The sequence below is a fragment of the Aquarana catesbeiana genome, linkage group LG02 (genome assembly GCF_042186555.1).
Source record: "Aquarana catesbeiana isolate 2022-GZ linkage group LG02, ASM4218655v1, whole genome shotgun sequence".
In the NCBI taxonomy this organism is placed as follows: domain Eukaryota; kingdom Metazoa; phylum Chordata; class Amphibia; order Anura; family Ranidae; genus Aquarana; species Aquarana catesbeiana.
Window position 1 is genome coordinate 741,884,269 of NC_133325.1, and position 23,893 is coordinate 741,908,161.

General features: G+C 41.6%; 1 protein-coding gene across 4 annotated transcripts in view; it reads right to left on the minus strand.

The window, feature by feature from the left end:
- APP (amyloid beta precursor protein) overlaps positions 1-23,893 on the minus strand; it is a 356,861-nt gene that overhangs the window by 42,935 nt on the left and 290,033 nt on the right. For all 4 annotated transcript variants that reach the window (XM_073617084.1, XM_073617083.1, XM_073617086.1 and 1 more), the window contains 3 exons: positions 18,052-18,185; positions 10,668-10,742; positions 1,956-2,114 (listed from right to left, as the gene is read on the minus strand). In XM_073617084.1, coding sequence (XP_073473185.1) covers positions 1,956-2,114; positions 10,668-10,742; positions 18,052-18,185 — 368 coding nt within the window. The remainder of the gene's footprint in view (positions 1-1,955; positions 2,115-10,667; positions 10,743-18,051; positions 18,186-23,893) is intronic.

A 23,893-nucleotide genomic window follows, 5' to 3' on the forward strand; every position in this document is an offset into this window, starting at 1 on the left:
TGATGCCAGGGAAAGGAGCTCTGCTACTGTAGGGGCTGCTGTAGCGAAAGATGACCGGTGAGACTGTTATGAAGTGACATGAATTAAGTCAAATTGAATAAAAAGATATATTATACTGGACCTACCAAACAGCAAAGACTATTAGATATAGATCAGACCTTGTCTCTTATATTCAGAATCTTTCTCCTGTATCCCAAAATGCACTGGGCAGTGCCTGGGAGACATATGTAAAAGCTGGAGCATTGGTACTTGAGTATCTGTGTACATCGTCTCTGGAGTGTGTCTGGCATCATGTGTCTAACTACAATCTGTCTTTTCTATGGAGAACGTTAAGCTGAAACATATACAGCAATCAGCCATACCTTTATGACCATTAACAGGTAAATTGATCTCATTACAATGGCATCTGAAAGTCAGTGGGTACATTTGGCTGCAAGTAAACTTGTTACCCCTGAAAGAAAAAAAATGGACATCACAGTTTGTTGCGTATGGGGCTGCAAAAAGATCAAGGTGCCCGACGGCTGACCTTTCCATAGCCAAAAGCACCTACAATGGACACTTGAGCATCAGAAATGGAATGGACCAAGGAGCAATGGAAGAAGGGGCGTCGCTATACGGCAACCTAGTCCAACGTGTGACGCTCTGCGTTGTTCGGCTGTGATGGGTCTGTGCTGCTGACTGGCTAACGAGTGGAGGGTGAGGTCATCAGCTGCATCCCGGGTCCGCCGTGACCATAATATACCACCAATGCTCAGTTACAGGAGTTACCCTGAAATGCTTTTTTATATTGGAATCATGTGAGTGCAATGGTTGATGATTGTGCGCATTTGTTTTAATAAATGATTTTACGGTATCACGCTATTGAAGGCACTTTTATCATTTCATGTTTAAAAGTGGAAACGCATCCTTTTGTTGAATACTGCTGGAGATCGAGGAATTTAACTTGCCCTGATTAACCCTGGTGGGTTGTTAAAACAGCTTACATGCCGAGCATGAGAGTGCAAGGCAAATTTTTGTGGTGAGTGCGGTTTCAAAGGAGTGATTCACAGTCCCATTCGGTGTGGTGGAAGGAAATTTTAAGTGCATAAGAAGATTATTCACTGAACACTTTGTGGAATATTTCAGCCTGCACGGACTTTTATGATTTTCATGTTTGTTTATAAATTTATCTTCTTTTTTCATACCACTATTTTATTTTATTCACTTAAGGTATAATGCCCATTTATTTGGATTCATTATGGATACACGTATTTGCTAACTATTAATATAATAGATTGGATGTCACTATATTGAACACAGCGCCACTATTTTCTCAGATAAAATACTCTCTTTCAATGGAAGAAGGTGGCCTGGTCACATTTTCTTTTACATCATGTGAATGGCCAGGTATGTGTGTGTCACTGACCTGGGGAAGTATTGGCACCATGATGCACTATTGGAAGAAGGCAAGCCGGTGGAGGCAGTGTGATGCTTTGGCCAATGGTCTGCTAGGAAACCTTGGGTCCTGCTGTTCATGTGGATGTTAGTTGACACATACCACCTACCTAAATATTGTTGCTGACCAAGTAAACCTTTTCATGTAAATGGTATTCCCTAATGGCAGTGACCTCTTTCAGCAGGATAATGTGCCCTGCCACACTGCAAAAATGGTTTCAGGCACACAAAAAGTCCAAGGTTTTGACTTGGCCTCCAGACTCTCCAGTTCTCAATCCAATCAAGCATTAGTTGGAAGTGTTGGAAAAACAGATCTAAATCCAAGGCAACTTGGAGGATTTAAAGGATCTGCTACTGACTGCTTGGTGCCAGATACCACAGCGTACCTTCAGAGATCTAGCGGTGTCCATGCTTTAACAAGTCAGGCCATTTTGGCAGCAAAAGGGGGACCTACTCAATATTAGGTGGGTGGTGAAGTTATGGCTGATTGGTGGTGTAAGTATATCAGGAATGATACATACCCTTGGGGGATCAGCTTGCAGTGCAGTTATGTAATTCTCCAGAGCGATTCTTCGGCGATCATTTAGTATGGCCTCCACACGAACCATGTGTGTTTCAACCAGCTTCTGTCTTTCATTTGCTGCCTCCTGTTCCAGGGATTCCACCTTTTCTTGGAAGCGCTAAAATACAGAACAAATAAAATGCCATTTAAAAGAGCAATACACCAACAGGCTTTTAAAGTATAGCCTACAAATATTCATCACTCGTCAGCACATATACATTTATGAAACATATTTACTTACTTTATGTGCTAGCAGCCTATAAATTAACAGCAAAAGCCTTCTGCTAAGTGGATACAATCATGTGCAAAAGAACGCGCACTATAGGTAAGAGGACGTCAAGGAAGGGCCTCTTTTTCTCATTGTTATATGAATAAAAAGCACCCTGGCACTCCTTGAGATGAGCATGCGCCCTGCAAGTCAACAGTTATTTGATCAAGTGAGGGAAGAGTTCCATAATTCTGTGTCCGGAGTTCTATGTCTGTTGAGTGATATCATTAAATTTAAAGAAATTTGATTTGACTGGACCCTTGATGATCCCAGTAAAATCCCCCCCCCCCCCAAAAAAAAGGGGGGGGGGGGACAAAAAGGTAAAAGGTCACAAGATTGTTTGATTTGCCTGGAAAGGAAGAAAGTCATGATAATAGGTGCTCTTCTAAAACAACTTCTTTCTTTTGAGAAGAATTACAAAGTCATCTATAGCCAGGATTGTTTTATCTTTCTAAGGAAAAAAAAAAAAGTCTTCCCAGTTGCTTTGAACTGCTCTACTCTTGCTTTAATATTCCTTGCAAATCAGCCCCATAATATTCATTTTCTGATTTTGTACTGCTTTGAGCTCCTTTTCACATCTCTTCAGCTCCTTCTATTATTTATAATATTAAAAACATTTATTTCTATGCAGTTATTCCATTTTGCATGAACTCGCATTGGAGGAAAATAGGCTTATTATAGTTGACCTGACCCTACCACGAGGCCTTCAGCCCTGTGGTAGCTGGTACCACTTCCCTGGAGATCCTATCAGGTACTCCCCTCCCTTTTTATAGGAATGTGGCTCCAGATATACTAATCTCATGCAGCTGATCCACTAGTGGGTTCTGTCATTACCAGTTACCATTTGTCTCCCTAAGACTGGTCGTTATCAACCTTGTGACTCTATTTGTCTACATAAATATTTTGGTAGACCTTCTGGTTTATTGCCTTTCTGCATGTATTGCACACTGAAAATTTTCTTGTTCTTTAATAAAATACATTTTGGAAGAAAAAAAACATTACACCAATTAAAGCTGAACTCCAGGAGATAGCCAAAATCTATCCTTGCTCTGCCCCCCATCTGCACTGAAAAGGTTAAATGTCATTTAGTCTAGGGGTGCAGGGATAAGGTATTATACCTATTCCCGGCTCTGGCAGGCTTCCTCCATCCATCCTCTCTCTATGGCACTTTAGCAAGCTTGCCTTCTTATAAACAATGCAGGGTTAATAACCCTGAATTGTATGTGATTACGCAGAGGGACTGGTCACAGCCCAAAGGTTTGAATAGACAAGAAGAGCACTGGAGCCTGCTGGGCAGAGGGACAGGGAGGGTAATGCACCTCACTCCTGCATCCCCAGACTATTAACACTTGCAGTGAGGGGGGGAGGCCCCAAGTTTTTATCTAATTCCCGGCGTTCAGCTTTAAATAGACACAAAAGCTTCTAGATTTCCTTTAACAGTGGATGTGAAAAATAACAGATGCATCTTAAACTTACCTTTAGAATGCATTACTCCTATCTACTCTGAGACAAACCTATGCAATTTGCAGTTTGAATATTCCAGGTGCATTTTTCAATACACGTTTTTGATTCATTGAAGTCTATGGAACCAAAAACCAGAAAAAAGTCCCTGGCCCTTTCCATAAAATGCACAGATGTAAACTACATCCATAGGAAGCCATGTTAAATGGACTGTAGGGTGTTTCTGCAAAACTGAAAATGCACTAATTGGGACATTCTCCAATAACTGGCTGTAATAACTGTACATGCTACATTATCATTATATGACTATTTAATATTCTACATTACCCTCCCTTCTGTCTTGACCAATGCCCAAACAAACATTGCACATCATTTCCCTGCAAAAAGGAAATGGATGTTGAACTCAAAGGGCAAATGTAAATGAGCCCTTACTGTCCTGAGCCCCCTATAAGTCCGCTTTCACACTGATGCACTGTGGTTTACCCACACTGCGGGTGCAGCACAATGCACCTGCAAGTTTCCAGCATGTTAGCTACACTTTGCCATAGGCTTCTATTACATCTTGCGGGTGTGGTTCACTTTCTGAAAGCGCACCTAAACTCCTGCATTCGAGCGTTTTGATGCTTTTTCAGAAAGGGCTCAAAACCTGCAGGATATAAGAGAAGTCTATGGCTCAGTGCAGCTAACCTGCAGGAAAGCCGCAGGTGCATTGTGCTGCACCTGCGGATCAGTGTGAAAGCAACCTAAAAACCCTTATTTTTTTTATAAGTGCTATTACACCCATTATATGAGATGTTTAATACACTGACCTTTTCCTCTTCCAGCTTCTGCTGGCATTGCTCTCCGAGCAGCTAGAAAGGTTCCAGGTGGAGTGCACTTGATATCACTCCACCTGGGAGAGGAGCCGGAGCTACAGCCGAATCATCAGCTTATGTGTCTCTTGCTCCCACCACCAGCTCCGTGCACTCTCATGCTCTGGGATGGCAGGTTGGCAAGCCATTGATCATGATCTGAGCTAGCCAACCTGCTATCCCAGAACATGAGCATGCACTTCCCTGGGCCACATCAGAGGCCTCCATGGGCCACAAGGCCTGTAGGCCATGGGTTAAGCACACCCGAGTTAGAGTCACCTTTATTGAACACAGAACAACCCACAAAGACAAGTAAAAGTCTTTGTGGAATGTACTGTGCTCAGTAACGTTGAATGTAACTGGAACTCGGAGTGCAGCATCCATCTTCTGAATTACATTCCTTCCCTGTTGTTCCTTTTATTATGAACAATACCATAGATTACTGGTCTGGGTATAAAATGCAAAAGCAAAGAACTACCAAAAAAACCCCAAAAACAAATCTGATCACTTTGTTGGCTTGTCTTGTATATTTATACTGCATTTATGTTCTTCTATAATACCCCACTAACTTGCTATCTGCAGCCTGTATGTGCTTTTCCTCTACTGCAGATTTAATCAAAGAAGATAAAACATTTAAGATTTTCTTCAGAACACATTGTGAAGATGCTAATCTTCTTTTATTTTTTTAAAACTTGAAATTTATTAGAATTTTCGATAGTACAGAGTACAAACACGGCGATACAGTGGCTTGTCATGAATACATTCCGTATGCAAAACATAGAAATACAGAAGGTAAATATTTCATTTCGGTACAATATACCAAGGATACGTTTGAACTGTATAATAATGATTTCCACAAGTGGTAAAATGCAACAATAACATGGAAGGATAGATCTAAGTAGATGATAGAGGAGGTGTTGAATGTAAAAGGGAAGGGAGACACTACTCATGAGCTGAGATGCTAATCTTTTATCCTATTATAACAAGCTTATTTAAAAAACAAACAATAAATAAAAAAACTGCTTAAGTTTTTTTTTAAATTATCAATTACTAGGGAAACCCAAGGAGGACAACAAACATTGCACTCTTTTTTTTTTTTAACAAGAAAAACTATTGCACTCTTGGGTTGCACTAATAATTGGGAAATTAAAATAACTTCAGCAGACATTTGTGTGCCATTTATCATTACTGTCTTCTATAAATGATTGCTGCCCATTAAAACAGATGAAGCTAAGCAGAAGAGTACAACTGCCTATTAACCCTGCATGGACACCTTGTCAGTAACTATGGAAACAGGGCTACTAGTAACTCATCAGAAGGGTGGCCTGGTTACAGCGTTAATGAAGATGCTTTTTAAGTGATCCAAAAAACTGCAATCAATCAGCCTAATAAGTATCTGTCCTATTTAGCAGCCGGGGGTGCTGGCTGACACTGTAGAGAGTCTGATGTCTCTGTGCGTCATTAAAGAGGTTGATGGGGGCAGCTTTGCTAAGTGAGACCTTGTCACCATTAAATAAAATCCTGTCTCTGAGCACTCCTGTGTCATATTTAGCTGTTCACCTTATTTTACCCCCAGGTGTTGCTAAATTTAATTCCTTGTGTAATTTTGTATCCACAGTGTTCTCTGTTCCTGAGGTGCTTTGGATGTCATTTATATTAAAAGAAAACCATCGCCCCTTATCCCTATTAGAGCTGCACTGTGCATGGCTGGCAGGCAGGATCTGGTTAGGGGGGTACCCCAGGAAGCATTTCTGCATTAACCAGATTCTAGACTTAAAGTGATTCTAAAGTCAGAAGGTTTTTTTTTATCTTAAAGCGGAAGTCTGTCCAATGCTGCAAAAATTAAAAGCCAGCAGCTACACATACTGCAGCTGCTGGCTTTTAATAACAGGACCCTTACCTGTCCTGAAGTCCAGCGATGTCGGCACTGACCTGTTTCCATCAGCTGTCGGGTGCTGCCGCCCCCATTGCGGGTAAGGGAGCCCTTGCGGCTTCACACCGGGAACCCTACTGCGCATACGCGAGGCCCCGCTCCTCTCTCCTACTGGCCCAGCAGGTGAAGGAGGAGGGAGCGGTGACGTCAACGGCCACAGCTACCGGAAGTGGGGACAGTATACCTGTCAAACATCAAACACCACCACCCTCCCCCCGAAAGGTGCCAAATCGGAGGGGGGCAGGAGACAAATGATGGGAAGTTCCACTTTTGGGTGGAACTCCGCTTTAATGCAATCTATGCATTAAAATAAAAACCTTCTGTGTGCAGCAGCCACCCTTAGCCCCTCTAATACTTACCCGAGTCCCATCTCGATCCAGAGATGTTGCACGAGTCTCGGCTGCCCGGGACTCTCCCTCTTCATTGGCGGAGACAGCAGTGGGGCGCCATTAACTCCCGCTGCTGTTAATCAAAGTCAGTGAGCCAATAAGGAGAGAGAGGGGGCAGGGCCGAATCGCGGTTCCGTATCTGAATGGAGAGACAGAGCAGCGGCTCGGCTGCCCCCATAGCAAACTGCTTATTGTGGAATTACTCGGCTGAAGGGAGGGGTCAGGAGTGCCAGCGAGGGACCCGAGAAGAGGAGGATCTGGGCTGCTCTATGCAAAACCACTGCACAGAGCAGATAAATATGACATGCTTGTTATTTTTAAATGAAAAAAATTAGACTTTAGTACCACTTTAAAGTGAAACTAAAGTCCCACTTTCGAAAACTGCAAGCAGGCAGGCTCTTTATACACAAGAGACATGCAATGTTTCTTCTGCAATAAAATAAACCTACCTGCCTCCTCGCAGTCTGCTTTAGAATGTGCACCAACCTGCGGAAGTGAAGCTTAGTTTACATTCCGGAACAGTGCCTTTGTGAGAGGTAACTGCACTCCTGCGCATGTTCAGGAGTGACATCATCCAGTACTGACCAATGAAGATGGCCGCAGCCTAGTACCTGGAAGAAGCCGGGGTGGAAGATACCGGCACTGACATGGGATGTTGGACCATTGAAGGAGATGTAATTTTTGCTCTGCTTTAGATTGGAACTAAACCCATCAATTCAAAGGTTTCCAAAACCGTTACATTCATGGCATGCCATGAATGATAACTGTCACTGCAGCTTTACGCTCTCAACTGAACTGTCAGGCTGTTAAATGGCTAGTGTCATAACTGATCACGTGCGCTACACCATGTTAACTGCAGACCAGAGACATCAATGGCAGCTTCCTTCTCTTTAAAGGATAGGAGAGTTTAGTTCCGCTTTAAGTAGCTGTGAAGCCACTATCCTAAACATACACAGTCCTGGCAAAGTATATAATTTCCAAACACACTGCTGGAAAACATAAAAAATTGTTTTTTTTCCTCTTTTTGATTCTAGAGAAATGATCACTGTTACCTCTGCAGGACATCATGTCATGGAGCAGCTGGTGGAGGTAACTACCTATGACTGATGCAAATGTAATGACTCGAGGATGCTGCAGTTTGATAGTAAGGCTGGGGCTTGAAACCACTGTCAATCAAGAAACAGGAGGAATGGGTGGGTGTGTGGCTGCAAGCACACTATGGAAGGTACAGGAAAACTGTGAGCTGGCACAGTGTGCCTATACCTCCAAAAAGGAGAAAAAGGCACGCAAACAGACCACGCTAGCACAGATCTCTTCCATGCTTAAATGTGGTCAAGTTTTCAACTAGAAAGAAGAGGTACCGGCAAGACCAACCAATTTGCTGAAATCCACCAAAACAATAAATTATTATATGAAAATATATAGTTTTAACATTTACAGAGACACGTTATTAAATTTTAATTTTGAAGATAGCAAACACTTTACAGGAACAAAAACCACACTGAGATTCTCTCCTTTCTAAACTCTTGCTGGCTCTGTACTTCCTCTGTGCTCAGGATAGAAGAAAATTCCCCTTTTAACAGGTTTCCATATTGGAAGATTTCCCCTTACCCTTAGTTCTGGAAACAAATTAAAAAAAAAATTAATAAAATAAATAATATAAAAAAATAAAATAAAGCACCACTAACCTCCACGCTTGCGCACAGTCGCGATGCACGGGGCGGAGCCTGGCGGCAAATTCAAAAAATTGTAAAAATCATAACACATACAGTACTGTAATCTTACAGATTACAGTACTGTATGAAATCATGTCACATCCCTTTTGTCCCCAGTGCTTTGTCCTATGCCCTGCATGCAGCTTTATATTATATATACTGTTCTTTCTGCCTGGAAACTGGAGATTGTCCATAGCAACCAAAAAGTGTCCCTTTTTACGTCAAAAGTGGCTTTAGACCAGCTAGAAAACAGCGATAGTAAATTAGAACACTTGCAGAATTGAGCGATAGTGAATCGTGGGGAAATTTATTTTATTATTTTTTATTTTTAATTATTTATTTTTATTTATTATGTTATATTTTATGTTTTTGTGTTTCAAACTTTATCATACCCGGGATATCTACTAGACTCTTGTTTGGACAGATTTAAGTGCGTTATTGTTAAGAATTACAGGCCTACAATATAAAACGCCAAATTTCCATGCAAAATAATTGTACCGCTTTCAGCACCTAAAATCCGAAATAATCATACCGCCAGGGAGGTTAAAGCATGACATGTTGGGTATCTATTTATTCAGCATAACATCATCTTTCATATTTAAAAAAATAGGTTATGTATTTTGTGTTTTGATTTTTTTTTTCTTACTTTAAATTAATTAAAGCGGAGTTCCACCCATTTAAAATTCAGCAGCTACAAAAAGTGTAGCTGCTGACTTTTAATAATCAGACACTCACCTGCCCCACGGTCCAGCGATGCGGGCTCACAAAGCCCCGCTCCTCTCCAAGGTGCCGACATCCTAACTGTGGGCGCCCGGCTGTGGCTTCACAGCCGGGCGCGCACTGCACATGCGCGAGCCGTGCTACGCATGTTCGGGCAATCTTCTGGGACCTGTGACGTGTCTCAGAAGATTGCAGGGAGGGAAGGGGGAGAGGTGGACTTCCTTCCGGCACCGCGGAGCAGAGGAAGTGGAGCTGGGTGCCCATAAAAAAAACTGGGTCCCCCCCAAAAATAACATGCCAAATGTGGCATGTCAGGGGGTCACCATCACTTATAGCGGAAGTTCCATTTTTGGATGCAACTCCGCTTTAAAGTGTATTTTAAGAAAAAAAATGCGCTTGAAAAATCACTGCACAAGACTGTGATGTAAAAAAATTGCAACTGCCATTTTTGTTCTCTGGGGCCTCTGTTAAAAAAAAAAAAAATATATATATATATATATATATATATATATATATATATATATATATATATATATATATATATATATATATATATATATATATATATATATAAAATGTTTGGGGGTTCAAAGTAATTTTTTAGCAAAAAAAAACCACAGATTTTTACATATATGAGAGAATTGTCAGAATTGGCCTGGTAGGCAAGCGGTTATACCAGAAAGTAAAAAAATTTTTTTTTTCCACCCAAAACATTCTTTTTTAATTTAATAAAACAAAAAACCCCAGTGGTGTTCAAATACCACCAAAAGAAAGCTCTATTTGTGTGAAAAAAAATTATATAAATGAAATTTGGGTACAGTGTTGCACAATTGCCAGTTAAAGCAGCACATTTACGAATTGCAAAAAAAGCCCTGGTCATGAAGGGGGTAAAACCGTCCACGGGTCAAGTGGTTAAAAAATCAATAACTAAGATGGTAATCAGCGGGATGTCTCTGGAAACTCTCTCCTTGGGCCCAAGCGCACATAGAAAAGCGGTTGGGTTACGGCTGAATGCCCCACCCACCTTATTTAGTATCTATGGCCAGCTTAACTGAGCACAGTGTTGAGGCATCTGGTAGTTTAAAAGAAAAGTCAAAGTATAAATACAAAATGAACACATTTAAAAGCAGAAATGACACAGAATGAATCCACTGTGCTATTCCTATTCATTTTTCTTTTCTACATTACCAAGTCTTTTCATAGAACCATTGTAACTCCATATACGACCTATGAGTGATTATAGTTAAAGTATTCTGCTAGGCAGAAACTAGCCTTTAATCTCTGTCCTTTCATGTTTCGTGAGTCTAGTCATTTCATGTAAACCACTTCATTACCTCGATCACGGCCTTCTTGTCAGCCTTTGGAAGGTTCTTTGCTTGACGTTCAGCCTCCTCCCATTCCTTCATCACCTGCAGAAACAAAATGATGTTCAGAAGAAGATATATCACAAAGCCATGATAAAAATAACGGCTGATTGGCTGTTAAGGGTCTTGCATAGGATTCTACCTTCTGAATGGAAACCACCGATCAAAGTTTCTGAAAAAAGTACAGTTCATGCATTGCCCTAGCAATCAATGAGCTTCAAAACTGCACAGAAAAATCACGGATATGGAATAAAGGGACATTCTCATTGGCTGCTGTGAGGCTAAACAGAAGTTTTTATTCTAAATGGATTTTTTTTTCATTAATGCATTCTAAATGGATGTATAACTTATATGTTTACTTTTCATTTAAAATCTTTATATTAGAAATAAAAATGCTATGCAGGGTGCACCCACAACACTGGTGTTACATAGGATTAAAGTGCATGTAAAGCGCTAGATAAAAAAAAAAAAAGGCACCAGGAGATTTTTGCTGTAATGTGCAAATATACACAACATATTTACACAATATGGCACACTTGCCTGGCAAAGTGAACCCCTTCATCACCAAGATGCCCACACTGCCCTCCATTGCAAGTGCCTCCACCTGCCCTATTCTGGGTTCAGAATCCTCAGCCATCTTGATTGGGTGGGCCGGGATGATGTAAATCCAGATACTGTACACAGAGCTGCACAAGCACCCCGAAAGAAAAACCCTCAAAGGCAGAGAGAAGCATTTCTGACAGAAGAGACTGACAGGTACACTTTTTTAACATCATCTGTATGTGTTTTTCAAAAAATAAAAAACAAACTCCACTTTAAAGGTTTTTTTAAAGAGAGAGCATAGCAAAAGCGGTTTGCCTTCAAACTATCTCCCTTTGATTGAAACTTCAAGCTGTCCTGTATAAATAGAGCAGCAGGGAAGAGAGGGCAAGTTCACTCCTCTTCTAGATCATTCAGTTGTATGTGTAAAATTTAGCTGCAGCTATTGAGCTTTGTAAACAGGACTGTTTTGTTATGGTTGTAATTATTTATTACAAGAGCCTATATAGAAATATACACAGTACTTTACATATATATTATTATACATTCACATCAGTCCCTGCCCTCAAGTAGCTTACAATCTAAGGCCCCCAACTCACATTCATACATACAAATATTAGGGCCTCTTTAGACAGGAGTCAATGAATTATGCACCTTTCTGGACTTATAAATACTGTACAAAAAAGTTAAAGCGATAAAGTCTTGATTTTCTTTGTTTAAAAATAACAAACATGTTATACTTACCTGCTCTGTGCAATGGTTTTGCACAGAGCAGCTCCAATCCTCTTCTTGGGTCCCTTGCCCGCGCTCCTGGCCCCTCCCTTCTGCTGAGTGCTCCCACAGCAAGCAGCTTAGATGGGGGCACCCGAGCCAAGCCGCTGCTGTGTGTGTCCATTTGGACACTGAGCCACAGCTCGGCCACGTCCCCCCCTCCTCATTGGCTCACTGACTTCGATTGACAGCAGTGGGAGCCAATGGTGCCTGCTGTTATGTCTCATCCATAACGGAGGGAGAGTCCTGGACAGCCGAGTCTCCCGTGCAACATCGCTGGATCGAGATGAGGCTCAGTTAAGTATAACAAACATGTTATACTTACCTGCTCTGTGCAATGGTTTTGCACAGAGCAGCTCCAATCCTCCTCTTCTTGGGTCCCTTGCCCGCACTCCTGGCCCCTCCCTTCTGCTGAGTGCTCCCAAAGCAAGCAGCTTAGATGGGGGCACCCGAGCCAAGCCGCTGCTGTGTGTGTCCACTGAATGCATTAAGATAAAAAAAACTTCTGCCTTTAGAACCACTTTAAGTAATGATTTCTAAAGCAGCCAATCAGCTTCCAGCGCTCATTTTCTAGGGTAGGTTTGAGAATAAAAACCCCCGAATGGATGCTCAAATTATGTCTATTTCTTCTAGTTTTTGTTGATAAGGTTCATGGTCATGGAGTAGTCAATGTTTTTTCTACTGCCTCTGTATTATTACCTGGAAACAATAACCTGCAGCGTCCTAGCTTAGTCATTCATCTTTTACTACATTCCCAGGTACCAAAGTCTCATTTTCCATTACACAGCATAAGCAGGCATTGTAGCAATAAGCCAAAAGCGAAAAAAAATCCTCCCCCTCTACTGATCATGGGCAAGGAAGATTGCTGTGACAGCCCTTTTCTGAGTCTATTTGTCCTCGTACAGTAATCAGAATTCATCAGAGGTCACAACAAACAAGCATAATAAAAGGGCTGGGGAAGCCTTTAAATCATAAGTGTAAGGTCTGCGGTCCCCGCTCTCCAGAGGACGCACTGCAGATACAAAAAACGGTGATAAATTCCTGTACATTCTACAGCTTCCTTTTCACTGCAACACTTTTATTAATGTAGAAGGATGCTGCTGCCTTCTTGTCACACCGTTATTTACCCCGAAGCAGAGGAGACGGACTAAGAAAAAAAAAAAACAGAAGTGTACATTACAAAAAGTGTCTTCCTGCTGCAAGAGTGTTACAAAGACGGGTGACCAGCTGGGATTACTGGCCCATGCCTAGCCTTAAAGTGGAGTTCCAGCTGGATTTTTTTTTTTTTTTAAACGTCCCGTTAAACTAACCTTGCTTTCCCCTTTCTTGCACGCTTCCATCTTCAGTGTTGGCATGTGAAGGTCACTGGTACATTCTTCCGGGATATGGAGTTGCTGGCTACCCAGCATGACCCTCCCGATCTCGTGCAAGCACAACAACAAAGCATGGCAAACCCATTATTGCCTTGCATCGCGTCACTTCCTGTTTGGAAATAACACAATGCCACCAGCAGAGGATGCCCATTGACTTCTGGAAGTGATGAAACTCATATCCCTGGAGTCAATGTGGCGGCTGGAAATGACGTACCTCACCGCATCAAGGTACACCAGAAGGTATCACGTTATGTCCCTCAGGGGACAAAGTACATGTTTTATCTTGTGGCTAGCAAGGAGATGGCTGCCTGATAACTGGGGCCTGTCTTGGCTTCAAGAACTGAGTCGATTGACATCAAGAGGAATGCAGAGGAACGGGAGGCTGACAAGCCCCACTCACTAGGAATTCCGCTTGCTGCCGCTGGTCTTGGGCAGGTGCTTGGAGCCGAGACAAGAGCTGGTTATTAAGCAGCCATCTCCTTGCTAGCTACATTGTCTGACAGCTACGGAGAACAACGACTGTCCAACCTGTAGCCAAGCCTATAAAACACGGAGGAGTAAGGTAATGCACCTTGGCAGCACTTCAAGAGTTGGAAGCTCACTCTAGTAAAACAAAGTAGAAAAGAAGGCGCTTCTAAGTGCAGTATAAAAAACTTTCAATGACAAGGGGCGGTTAAAAACACTTACAAGATATATGTGGTATGAAAGCTCATCGTTAGTTTGTAGCATCCAGCAGGATGCCTCCTGGGGATAGTGACAGCTGCAGATGGAGGGCCAGCCGACCAGCGGCAGAGAGTGGTGTAATCCTAATTCAGCAAGGAGAGCTGCACTGCTATTGAGCTGTCTTTGGTCATAAAGGAGCAACAACGCGCATGCTTCAAAACGTGTCACCGCACTCTCTTCTTCCTGGAATTAGAATACACTGCTCTCCATCGCTGGTCAGGTGGCTCTCCATCTGCAGCTGTCACTATTCCCAGGAGGCATCCCGCTAGACGCTACAGACTTATGATGAGCTTTCATACCACATATATCTTGTAAATGTTTTTACGTTCTATAAATTTTTATTGTTTACAATGTAAAGAATATGGAGACTGTGATGCTATCATGTCATTCACAAAAAAACAAAGAAACCAAGGTACCAATACAAAGAGACAAAAGTTCTAACGACACTTTAGAGAATCTGGCACGTTCAGCAGATACTTTACAAAAAAAACAAAAAAAAAAAAAGATTCAAGATTCATAATCTTGAATCACACATAAATCAATTAGTCACCATCAACAGCATAACAATAAATCACCATAGTTTAACATTGAGAAAAGGTTGCTAAAAGTTTTGACAAATGAGAAAAGAGAAAAGGGGAGAGGCAGGAAAAAAAAGGAAAAGCAAAAAGCAAAAAGAAGTAATGGCAGGGGAAGAGGATGTCCGAAACATAGAGAGAACTAGGTCGGAGATGTAGATATATTAGGAGAGGATGAACTTGGAGTCCGTGTAGCACCTGGAGTCAAGGACAGGGGTACGTGTATATATATATGATGCCCAGGGTTCCCAAGTTCGTTCAGTCCCAAGTACTTTGGTCATTGATGATACTAGCAATTTTTTCATGTATCATAATCCATGATATTTTGTGTTTAAGTTGTCCAAAAAATACTGAGGGTGTCTTCCGTGCTCCTGCTATAGTGATTTTCGCTGCCAGTATAAAAAAGTAAATCAGGTGTTTCAATGACAATGGGCGTGGCCACTCGGGAGGCAAGACATTAAGTAGAGCCAGGTGTGGTTGTCCAATAGAAAGCACCGTCACTTTGCAGAGCATTGAAAACACACTATACCGGAAAAGCCCAATTTTAGGGCATTCCCTCCAGATATGCAACATAAAAACCTGCAACATACAGCTCCTAAAACATTCCATAGTTGTCGTATTATACATCCTGGCCAGGCGAGCCAGGACCAAGTACTATGTGGTCAGTACTTTGAATCCAGCCTCTATAAGGGAAACGTTTAGAATACCTTTATAGGCGACTTGAAGCCTGGATGACCAAGACTCCAAGTCATCGTCACAAGTGAGATCCCTCTACCAGGCCGGCATGTAGCGACTCATACACCATAGAGATTCCCCTTTTAATGCCCTGGTGCACCATTGTTTGTATGCTGTCAGAGAAGGGGGTTCTCCAGCCGGCCAAATCGAATGTAAAAAATGAGCAATTTGAATAAACTGAATCTTTCCGAGATAGGCATCTCTAAGACTGAGGTACAGTGGGAGAGGGTGAATGGGTCACGATGAGTGAAAAAATCAGTCTGTATATGCAGTAAAGCATGCTTGTTATACTCCACACTATGGAACCTAAGGGGTTAATCTTCTGCATTGTGTAAAAAGGCTGCTTGATCTTTTATGCACAGATACTCCTCTTCTTCCACGGACTCCAAAACATGATCAGACAGAGCCTTTGGAGACAGGCTGCACATGCTCAGTTTGGTGTGTATTGCTAGAGAGGTTTTCTTGGGGGAATGCATGTGATCAGCACAGGGCCAATCAGCACTGTCCAGACATGTCTAGACAGAGTGTCAGGAGTCCTGCAGCCTCATTGGACAGCTCAGTGCAGTATGAAAACTCCTCCTACAAGCTTCACCACGAACAGATAGAAGTCACAAAACTGCTGTATACTGCTGATGAGAAAAGGTATTTAGCAGTTTATATTTACTAAAACTATTACATTTCCATGTTCTGTGTACTGTGGGAGACCAGATATAGTGAATGCAGCACCCAGGGTTTAGTAACACTTTAAATGCTCCAATGTCCTTACTGGGAGGAAAGTCTGGATTATGAAATATATGTGCCAATAGGGTGAATACAGCGCAAACGATCCCATAAAGCGAAGGAGTCGGATAGGGTGGGTGATCTTATTAAGGGGCAATCTTTAAGAGGATGCCACAAGAAGTAATCAATTGTATCTTGTAAGTATTTTTAACTGCTCCCTGTCATTAAAAGTTTTTTATACTGCACTTAGAAGTGCCTTTTCTTCTGCTTTGTTTCAATAAAATAATAGGCCTTTCACATGTGTTTAGACATTTAAATATAAGTCAGGTTTTAAAATTGTTCTCAGGCTTTAGAAGTTGAATTCTTATGTGAGATTTGTATGTTAAAAAACTGTGTGTCTTGGGCTTTAATCTCATTGTAACTAGATGCAAGCTGTGGCTGTCATTTTTTTTTCTTTGGAGCACGAAAAAAACAAACAAAAAAAAACCACTCAAGCACAATGTAATGGACTGTTTTCTGGAGCTCTGAAAATAAAGGGCAAAAGAAATACATTTTCCTGATGAAGCAAAATTTAAAAAAACATAATGGAGAGTGATCTGTGTTATCTGACAGTAATCACCAGCTGGGAGTTAAAGAGTAACTCCACTTTTGGTGAGAAAAAACATTCCCCTCTGGATGATCTGTGTACATTACAAGGATTCTAACAAAATTTGTTGCAGATTCCTATCTTTTGTTATTCTGAATGAATCAGCTGTTTGTCTGTGTTCAAGTGCAGAGTGAATCTGCATGGAAGTGACTTTATAATCATAAATCATCAGAGTTCTAATAAGAAAAGTTGCAGGGTCTGCATCCTTTTAGACGCAATTTCCTACTGGGATTCTCTCACCAAAAATGACATTTTTGATGCCAAAAATCTGGATGGTATCTTAGTGCAGACTTCTGGGAAAATCAGTGAGCCAATCACACAAGCAGGAAATTACATTTCCAGGGGGCGTTCTGTACACCATCTGTGTACAGTACGCCTCCAGGTAGCCTTATTGCATTGTACAGAAAATTACAGTGGCTGCAGGTTGAAAAGGAATGGTAGTTTTTAATAACATTCAATTACAATATGACTGGAGTTGCAATTGTATATGCTATATTATTTTTTTTATTTGCTATTTTTTTTCCCACGAAGGTGGCATAATCCTTTAAAGCATTTTTCACTGTGCCTAAGGCTGGTTATGCATTGCTTAAATTTCAATCCATTCCTGCTGAATCAGCCACAATACAAGCTGTGATTGGCCCTGTTGGCACCACCCAGCTCAACAAACTCAGATTGGCAAACAGAATGAGCAGGCTGGGGAATAGCCAGCTGACATTGCAGTCACTATTCATGTATTCAGACAGCCGTTGGTGTTGCAGCTGTCTGAATACAATAGTCCACAAGAGAGATTCCTCAAACCACGCTATACGGCGCTGGGTGGAGAAATCTATTAGATTTCACTCATTCAGCACATGGGCTGAACAATTGAAAACGAAGCCTTTATAAATAGCATAAATGTAAAGTAATGGCCAAAATATAGTGTGTGCACACTTCATGGTGTGCTACCAGGAATACATGACACGTCTACATTTCCACAGATTAATGCACACATATGTGCATATGTACTAGTGTGCATATGAGTAACAAAGCAGTTTAATTAAGAAGATCTGTGTGCTGGTGTTTGTAGACTTCTTATTTACTTTAAAGTGGTAGTAAAGTCAAAAGTTTATCTTATCAGTGTTATTCCCCTGTGACTGTATGAGGAAATTACTGTGGTCCTGCTACATTGGTATGTGAGACCGGAGCGGACTGGAAACCATTGAGCCCAACGTCCAGCTAAGCAGCAGCTTTGATGTGGTGGGTTTCTTATTTTTAGTTGTGAAGCAAATTACCTCAGACATCCTCTCTCTGTGTTTGCCTTCAAGCCTCTCCTTGGCCTTCTGGAATCGGTCATGTTCATTTTCATCATTGGGAATTTCTAGGTACTTGTCTACAGCGTCTGGGGTGCTTGCAGCAGTGGTAGGAACTAGAGGAAAGAAACATGACAAAAATTACATACGAAAATACTCAACTGTTATATCTTCTCGAATTGAGCATTTATTGGTTGTTAGAACATGCAGCCATGGTGTTAGATGAGAATGATGATAATAGGATAGACAGAAGGTAACTCCTGATTGGTGCAGCCATTAGCCACCAGCCCAAAAACAGTACTAGCTTTTGTGCAGGATGCACCTGGTCAGCTTAACACACAAAAGACATGTCTTTAGAATCCCCAATCCCTGAAGATGAACAATGGCTCCTCACAGGAGCTTCTGCTGACAGAGTTTAGAGTCAATCACCACACTGCGCCTCAATTAACAGATACTTTTTAATATACATGACACCTGCCAATATTAAAGTATAAAAACTTTATTTTTCCATTTTCATTACTTGTATTGTTCTCACAGTTATATGCAGACCAAGTTGAGGAGCAATGACAGGGGTTGGGGCAAAACTTATTACTGGTGAGGTTTACAATGGTCCTATTTTATTCACACGCTTAACAAAAATAGTTTGAACCAATGTCAGGTTTCCATTGTTGTGGATTTCCCCATCACTTCTAGTCCTTGTGATTGAGGTTTTTGAAACAGGAAGTGAGGGGAGTGCCCCCTAGCATCAACACTGCACCATCACTAGGACAGTAAGCATGGAAAGTTCTTCTTCTCCTTGGAGACACAGAAAGCAAACAAACCTGAAAGAGGCTCTAACCCTTCTCTACTATATCCTCAATAAAGACAAATTATTTTTATTTTGGCTGATTCCAGTAAAAAGCAAAGCGTAAGAAGTAAGTATATTTATTATTTACCCTTCCTAAGAGTAGACACCACAAGGTGCCAGCTAGTATTTTTTGATAGTCAGAAATGGCTATGTACCACTCAGACCTTGCTTTCATAGCTCACAAATATTCCTCAACTGTATAAAAAAATGTTAATTTACCTCATTTTTCTATACGCTCCTTCTCACCTTCTTTATGTTCCGTACTGGACATCCCTGTGACCTTACTTTCAAGGAAACCATTTGGTTTGATTCTTATCAAAACCACAATCAACTTTTACCATGGCTTGGAACACTCTTCATCCTTCTATGGACATTTTGTTTTTCAATTTATCCATATACTTGATTTAAAATTGCTTCTCCCTCATCATTTTGCAATATTTTCTTTTTCAGTTTCTCTTTTTATACCTAAAGCCTCCATTCTCAACAATCCCTTCCCAGCACCCCTCCTTCGAATCACAACGCTACACATGTAACAGTATAACCATTTATCTCACTTCTGTACCTCACATATACTGCCACGTTATACCAAAGTAATCTCTTTCTCTTCGTTTCCATGTTTAAGGATGTTGAGGATGTTGAGGATGTTGAGGATGTTCTAGACCCCCATATGCTACTCCTTATGCCTCTGCAATTATATTGAGCATGCAGTTCTGGAAATCTCCCTGTAATTTTGTTCTACCTTTTTTACTTAAACTTGTTTTATTGTATATGCACAAAAGAAATACATGTACATTCACAATGCAAAGTTGTGGTACATCAAGTAGTTGATAGTATTATCAAAGTAAAGTGGTATTGAGTCAAACTTCACGAGAAAAGCACAGCATGTATAAACCAGCTGTGCAGAGAATACTGTAGGTGATATATACAATAAAGTGATTGAGATATATATATGACCAATCCTACTCCAAAACTATGGAGGAAAAGAAAACCAAGGTAGCATTGTATAAATGTACAAAAGGACTTGCCAAATCATTTCCACCTGCTATCTAAACCTAATAAAACAAAAAAAAACTATACCCATGTCTTGTGATTTTTCCTGTATACATTGAAACTTCATAAAAACAGGGTTTTCTAAAATGTTGGGTGAGTAATCAAGGACAAAAGGGAGTCACTTGTATCTTAACTATTTAACCGGGCACCCCACATTTTATAAAAATGTTTTGGACACCCTCTAGCCTCTCAGCCAATGGCTGAGAGCGCTGACCGGAGTGTTCTGGCAGGGGGGCCGCCCCCATCAGAACACAGCAGCTCAGCGGGAGAGATTGATGTACTAACATCGGATTGTTAGCACAGCGACTCCGATGGGATGGGTCAGCTTTCTTTTTGTTAAACCCAGCGGGTTCAACTCATGGTGTGTACTAGGCTTTAGAGAGATGCACCTTTTGCTGCCTGAACTGAGCTCCTGCCGTAGTATCAAAATGGATTTAAATGAGCAATTTGGAGTAGAGTTGATATAAATATTTCAAACCATATTGTGTCCAAAGCAGGCCATCAGAAAGGGCTAAAAACAGTGACGGTCTGGGATTCAACCAGAGAGGTTGGTTAGGGGATTTAAGGTGATCTGCGTCTGAAAGTATAGACAAGCACAGAGTATATATTCTCATCCACACCCGTACCCTCTGTCGTGAAAAGAGTACGCTTAAAGAGAAGATTGGCCAGAGTCTCTTATGAGGAAACTACCGTAGCCTCCGCTGCAGTAGCCACATTATTCAGTTGAGGGAAAACCCACCAATGAATATAAAACTTAGTGGCAAAATAATAGAGACGAATGTTTGGGTAATGCCAAATCTTCCCTAGTAGAGGGAAGATTCAGAGTCTCCAACGAGAGTATGGCTGATTTAGGCTGCCAAAGGAATGTGGAGAGAACTGAATAAATTTCCCTGCATACCCTTTTAGTCACATTAGTAGGTGAACTAGATAAAATACAAATACTATACAAAAATTTGGTAAGGAATATCATTTTAAATAGATTCATTCTGCCAACCAGAGTAAGAGGAAGTTTGAGCCAATGAGATGTCTTAGTAGGAAAAGAGGAGATACATGTCAGTAAGTTATTTTCATAGTATTTGGACAGTGGCAATTGAATATCTAGATAACAAAATTTTAATTTTGTACTACCTTACTTACATTTACACCATATATGTTGAAAAATACCTTTGTCATCATCTTGTTACTTGGACTTACAATGTGGCCTTTCTGAATAACAACCAAAAATTCTTGTTCGCATTTATATGTCTCTCCGGGTTACCATGCGATGTACCTGGTTTATATACTTTTTGCTATTGAAAAAAAAATGTATTGCGTAATAATAATAAAAAAAAGTACTATTTAAAGAAATCCTGTGACCCTGTCCACTCAGATGAGTGGACAGGTTCACAGGATTGAAGATGAGTGGCAGGAAAGCGCTGTTAAGGTGAGTAAAACTAGGTCTGGTGTGGGCTTTAAAGATACCTTGTCATTTTTCAGACCACTAGGTCTCTGTATTAGTCTTTTTTAGACACTAATATAAAGCAAAGCTATTGGTGACAAAACCAGTGATCACTGTTGCAGATGAATTTCTTCTGATTCCCATGATAAAGGTGAGTGGGAAAATTTTTAAAAATGGATTTTTAAAACAGCTTACCTGTAAAATCCTTTTCTTGGAGTACATCACGGGACACAGAGCACCATAATAATGACTATGTGGGTTATACGCTTACCTTTAGGTGATTGGACACTGCCAACCAATAGTAAGACGGTTCCCTCCCATATAACCCCTCCTTTACCGGAAGTACCTCAGTTTAGTAGCAAGCAATGACGATCCCAGAAAGAGGGGAGGGACCTCTCTGTCCCGTGATGCACTCCAAGAAAAGGATTTTACAGGTAAGCTGTTTTAAAAATCCGTTTTTCTTTATCGTACATCACGGGACACAGAGCACCATAATAATGACTATGTGGGATGTCCTAAAGCAATGCACCTGAGGGGGGGAAACACATTATCCCTAAGCCCAAAGGGCCTGAGACTATAAAGCTGCCTGCAACACGCTGTGGCCAAAAACAGCCTCTTTTTGAGATCTCACATCCACCTGGTAAAACCTGGTGAACGTATGAACTGAAGACCAAGCGGCCGCTTTGCAAACCTGAGCCATAGACACCTGTTGGCGTACTGCCCATGATGCACTAATCCCTCTAGTGGAGTGTGCTTTTAAATCCCGGGGTGGAACCCTGCGCTTTAATCCATACGCCTGGATAATAGTCTGACGAATCCACCTGGATATAGTTGAACTTGTTGCCGGCTGTACTTTTTTAGGACTCTCAGGCAAGACAAAAAAACAGTCAGTCAGTCTTCTGAAAGGGAGCTGACATTCCCAAGTAAACTTTTATCGCCCTTCACCACATCCAGTGAGTGAGGCGACCTTTCCTCCCTAGTTTTAGGGTTTGGAAAAAAGGAAAGTAAAATGACATCCTGATTCAAATGAAATTTGGAAACCACCTTCGGTAGAAAATCCGGACGAGGGCGCATGACCACTCTGTCCTGATGAAGAATCATAAAAGGTTCTTTGCAAGAAAGGGTGGCCAATTCTGACACCCTTCTAGCCGATGTTATAGCCACCAAAAAAACTAATTTTCTGGTCAATAGGACAAAAGGAACATGCCTAATAGGTTCAAAGGGTTGACTCTGTAAGGCTGACAGTACCAAATTTAGGTCCCAGGGACATAAAGGTGGTTTAAGCGGCGGCCTCAGGTGTGCTACTCCCTTGACAAAGGTTCGCACCAAAGAATGGGATGCAATTGGTCTTTGGAAAAAAAACGATAAGGCCGAAATCTGTCCTTTAATTGTCCCTAAAGCGAGCTGTAAGTCTATTCCTGCTTGAAGAAAGGCGAGAACTCTTCCAATCATATACCTACGAGGGTTCCATTTTCTTTGGTCACACCAAGAAATGTATGACTTCCAGACTCTATAATAGATAGCTCAAGAAACGGACTTTCTAGCGTTTATCAAAGTATACAAGACTGAACCCATAATACCACAGTCTTTCAATAGTCTGGTCTCAATAGCCAGGCCATCAAATTCAGCAACCGTAAAGAAGGATGGAACATGGGCCCTTGGGACAACAGGTCTGGAGGGCAAGGAAGGACCAATGGGTCCCCTACTACCAACTTCACAATCTCAGAGTACCAGGATCTCCGGGGCCACGCTGGAGCCACTAAGATCACCGACTTTCGTTCCTCCTGTATTCTGCGTAGTAAGTGCGGCAGAATTTGGATCGGAGGGAAGGCATATATCAGAGAATACTGATCCCAAGGAACTACTAATGCGTCTATCCCGACAGCCAGCGGATCCTTGGTCCTGGATACAAACCTGTCCAGCTTGGCACTGAATCTGGATGCCAGCAGATCCACATCTGGGGTCCCCCAGTATTGGCAGATCTGTAGAAAAACCTCGGGATGCAGGGACCATTCCCCTGGTAACAATTTCTGGCGACTTAGGAAATCCGCCTGCCAATTGTCCACCCCCGGAATAAACACTGCCGACAGAAACGGCATGTTTTTCTGCCCAAGTCAATATATGGTCTACTTCTCTTTGGGCTGCCCGGCTCCTGGTACCTCCCTCGTGGTTGATACATGCCACTACCGTGGAGTTGTTGGACTGGACTCTGACAGAAAGGCCCCGCAATCTGGATGTCCAGAATCGCAGAGCCAGACGAGCTGCCTGAATCTCCAATAGATTGATGGGCAGGGTCCTTTCTGTCTGGGACCATATTCCCTGAACAGACGCTTCCTCTAGGACTGCTCCCCAACTGAGAAGACTGGCGTCCGTGGTTACGACCTTCCAGGCTACCGGTGGGAAAGATTTCCCTCTTTCCAAGTTGCTGGTTCTTAACCACCAAGAGAGGTTCCATAGAACCTGTGGAGATAGAACCATAGGCTGATCCA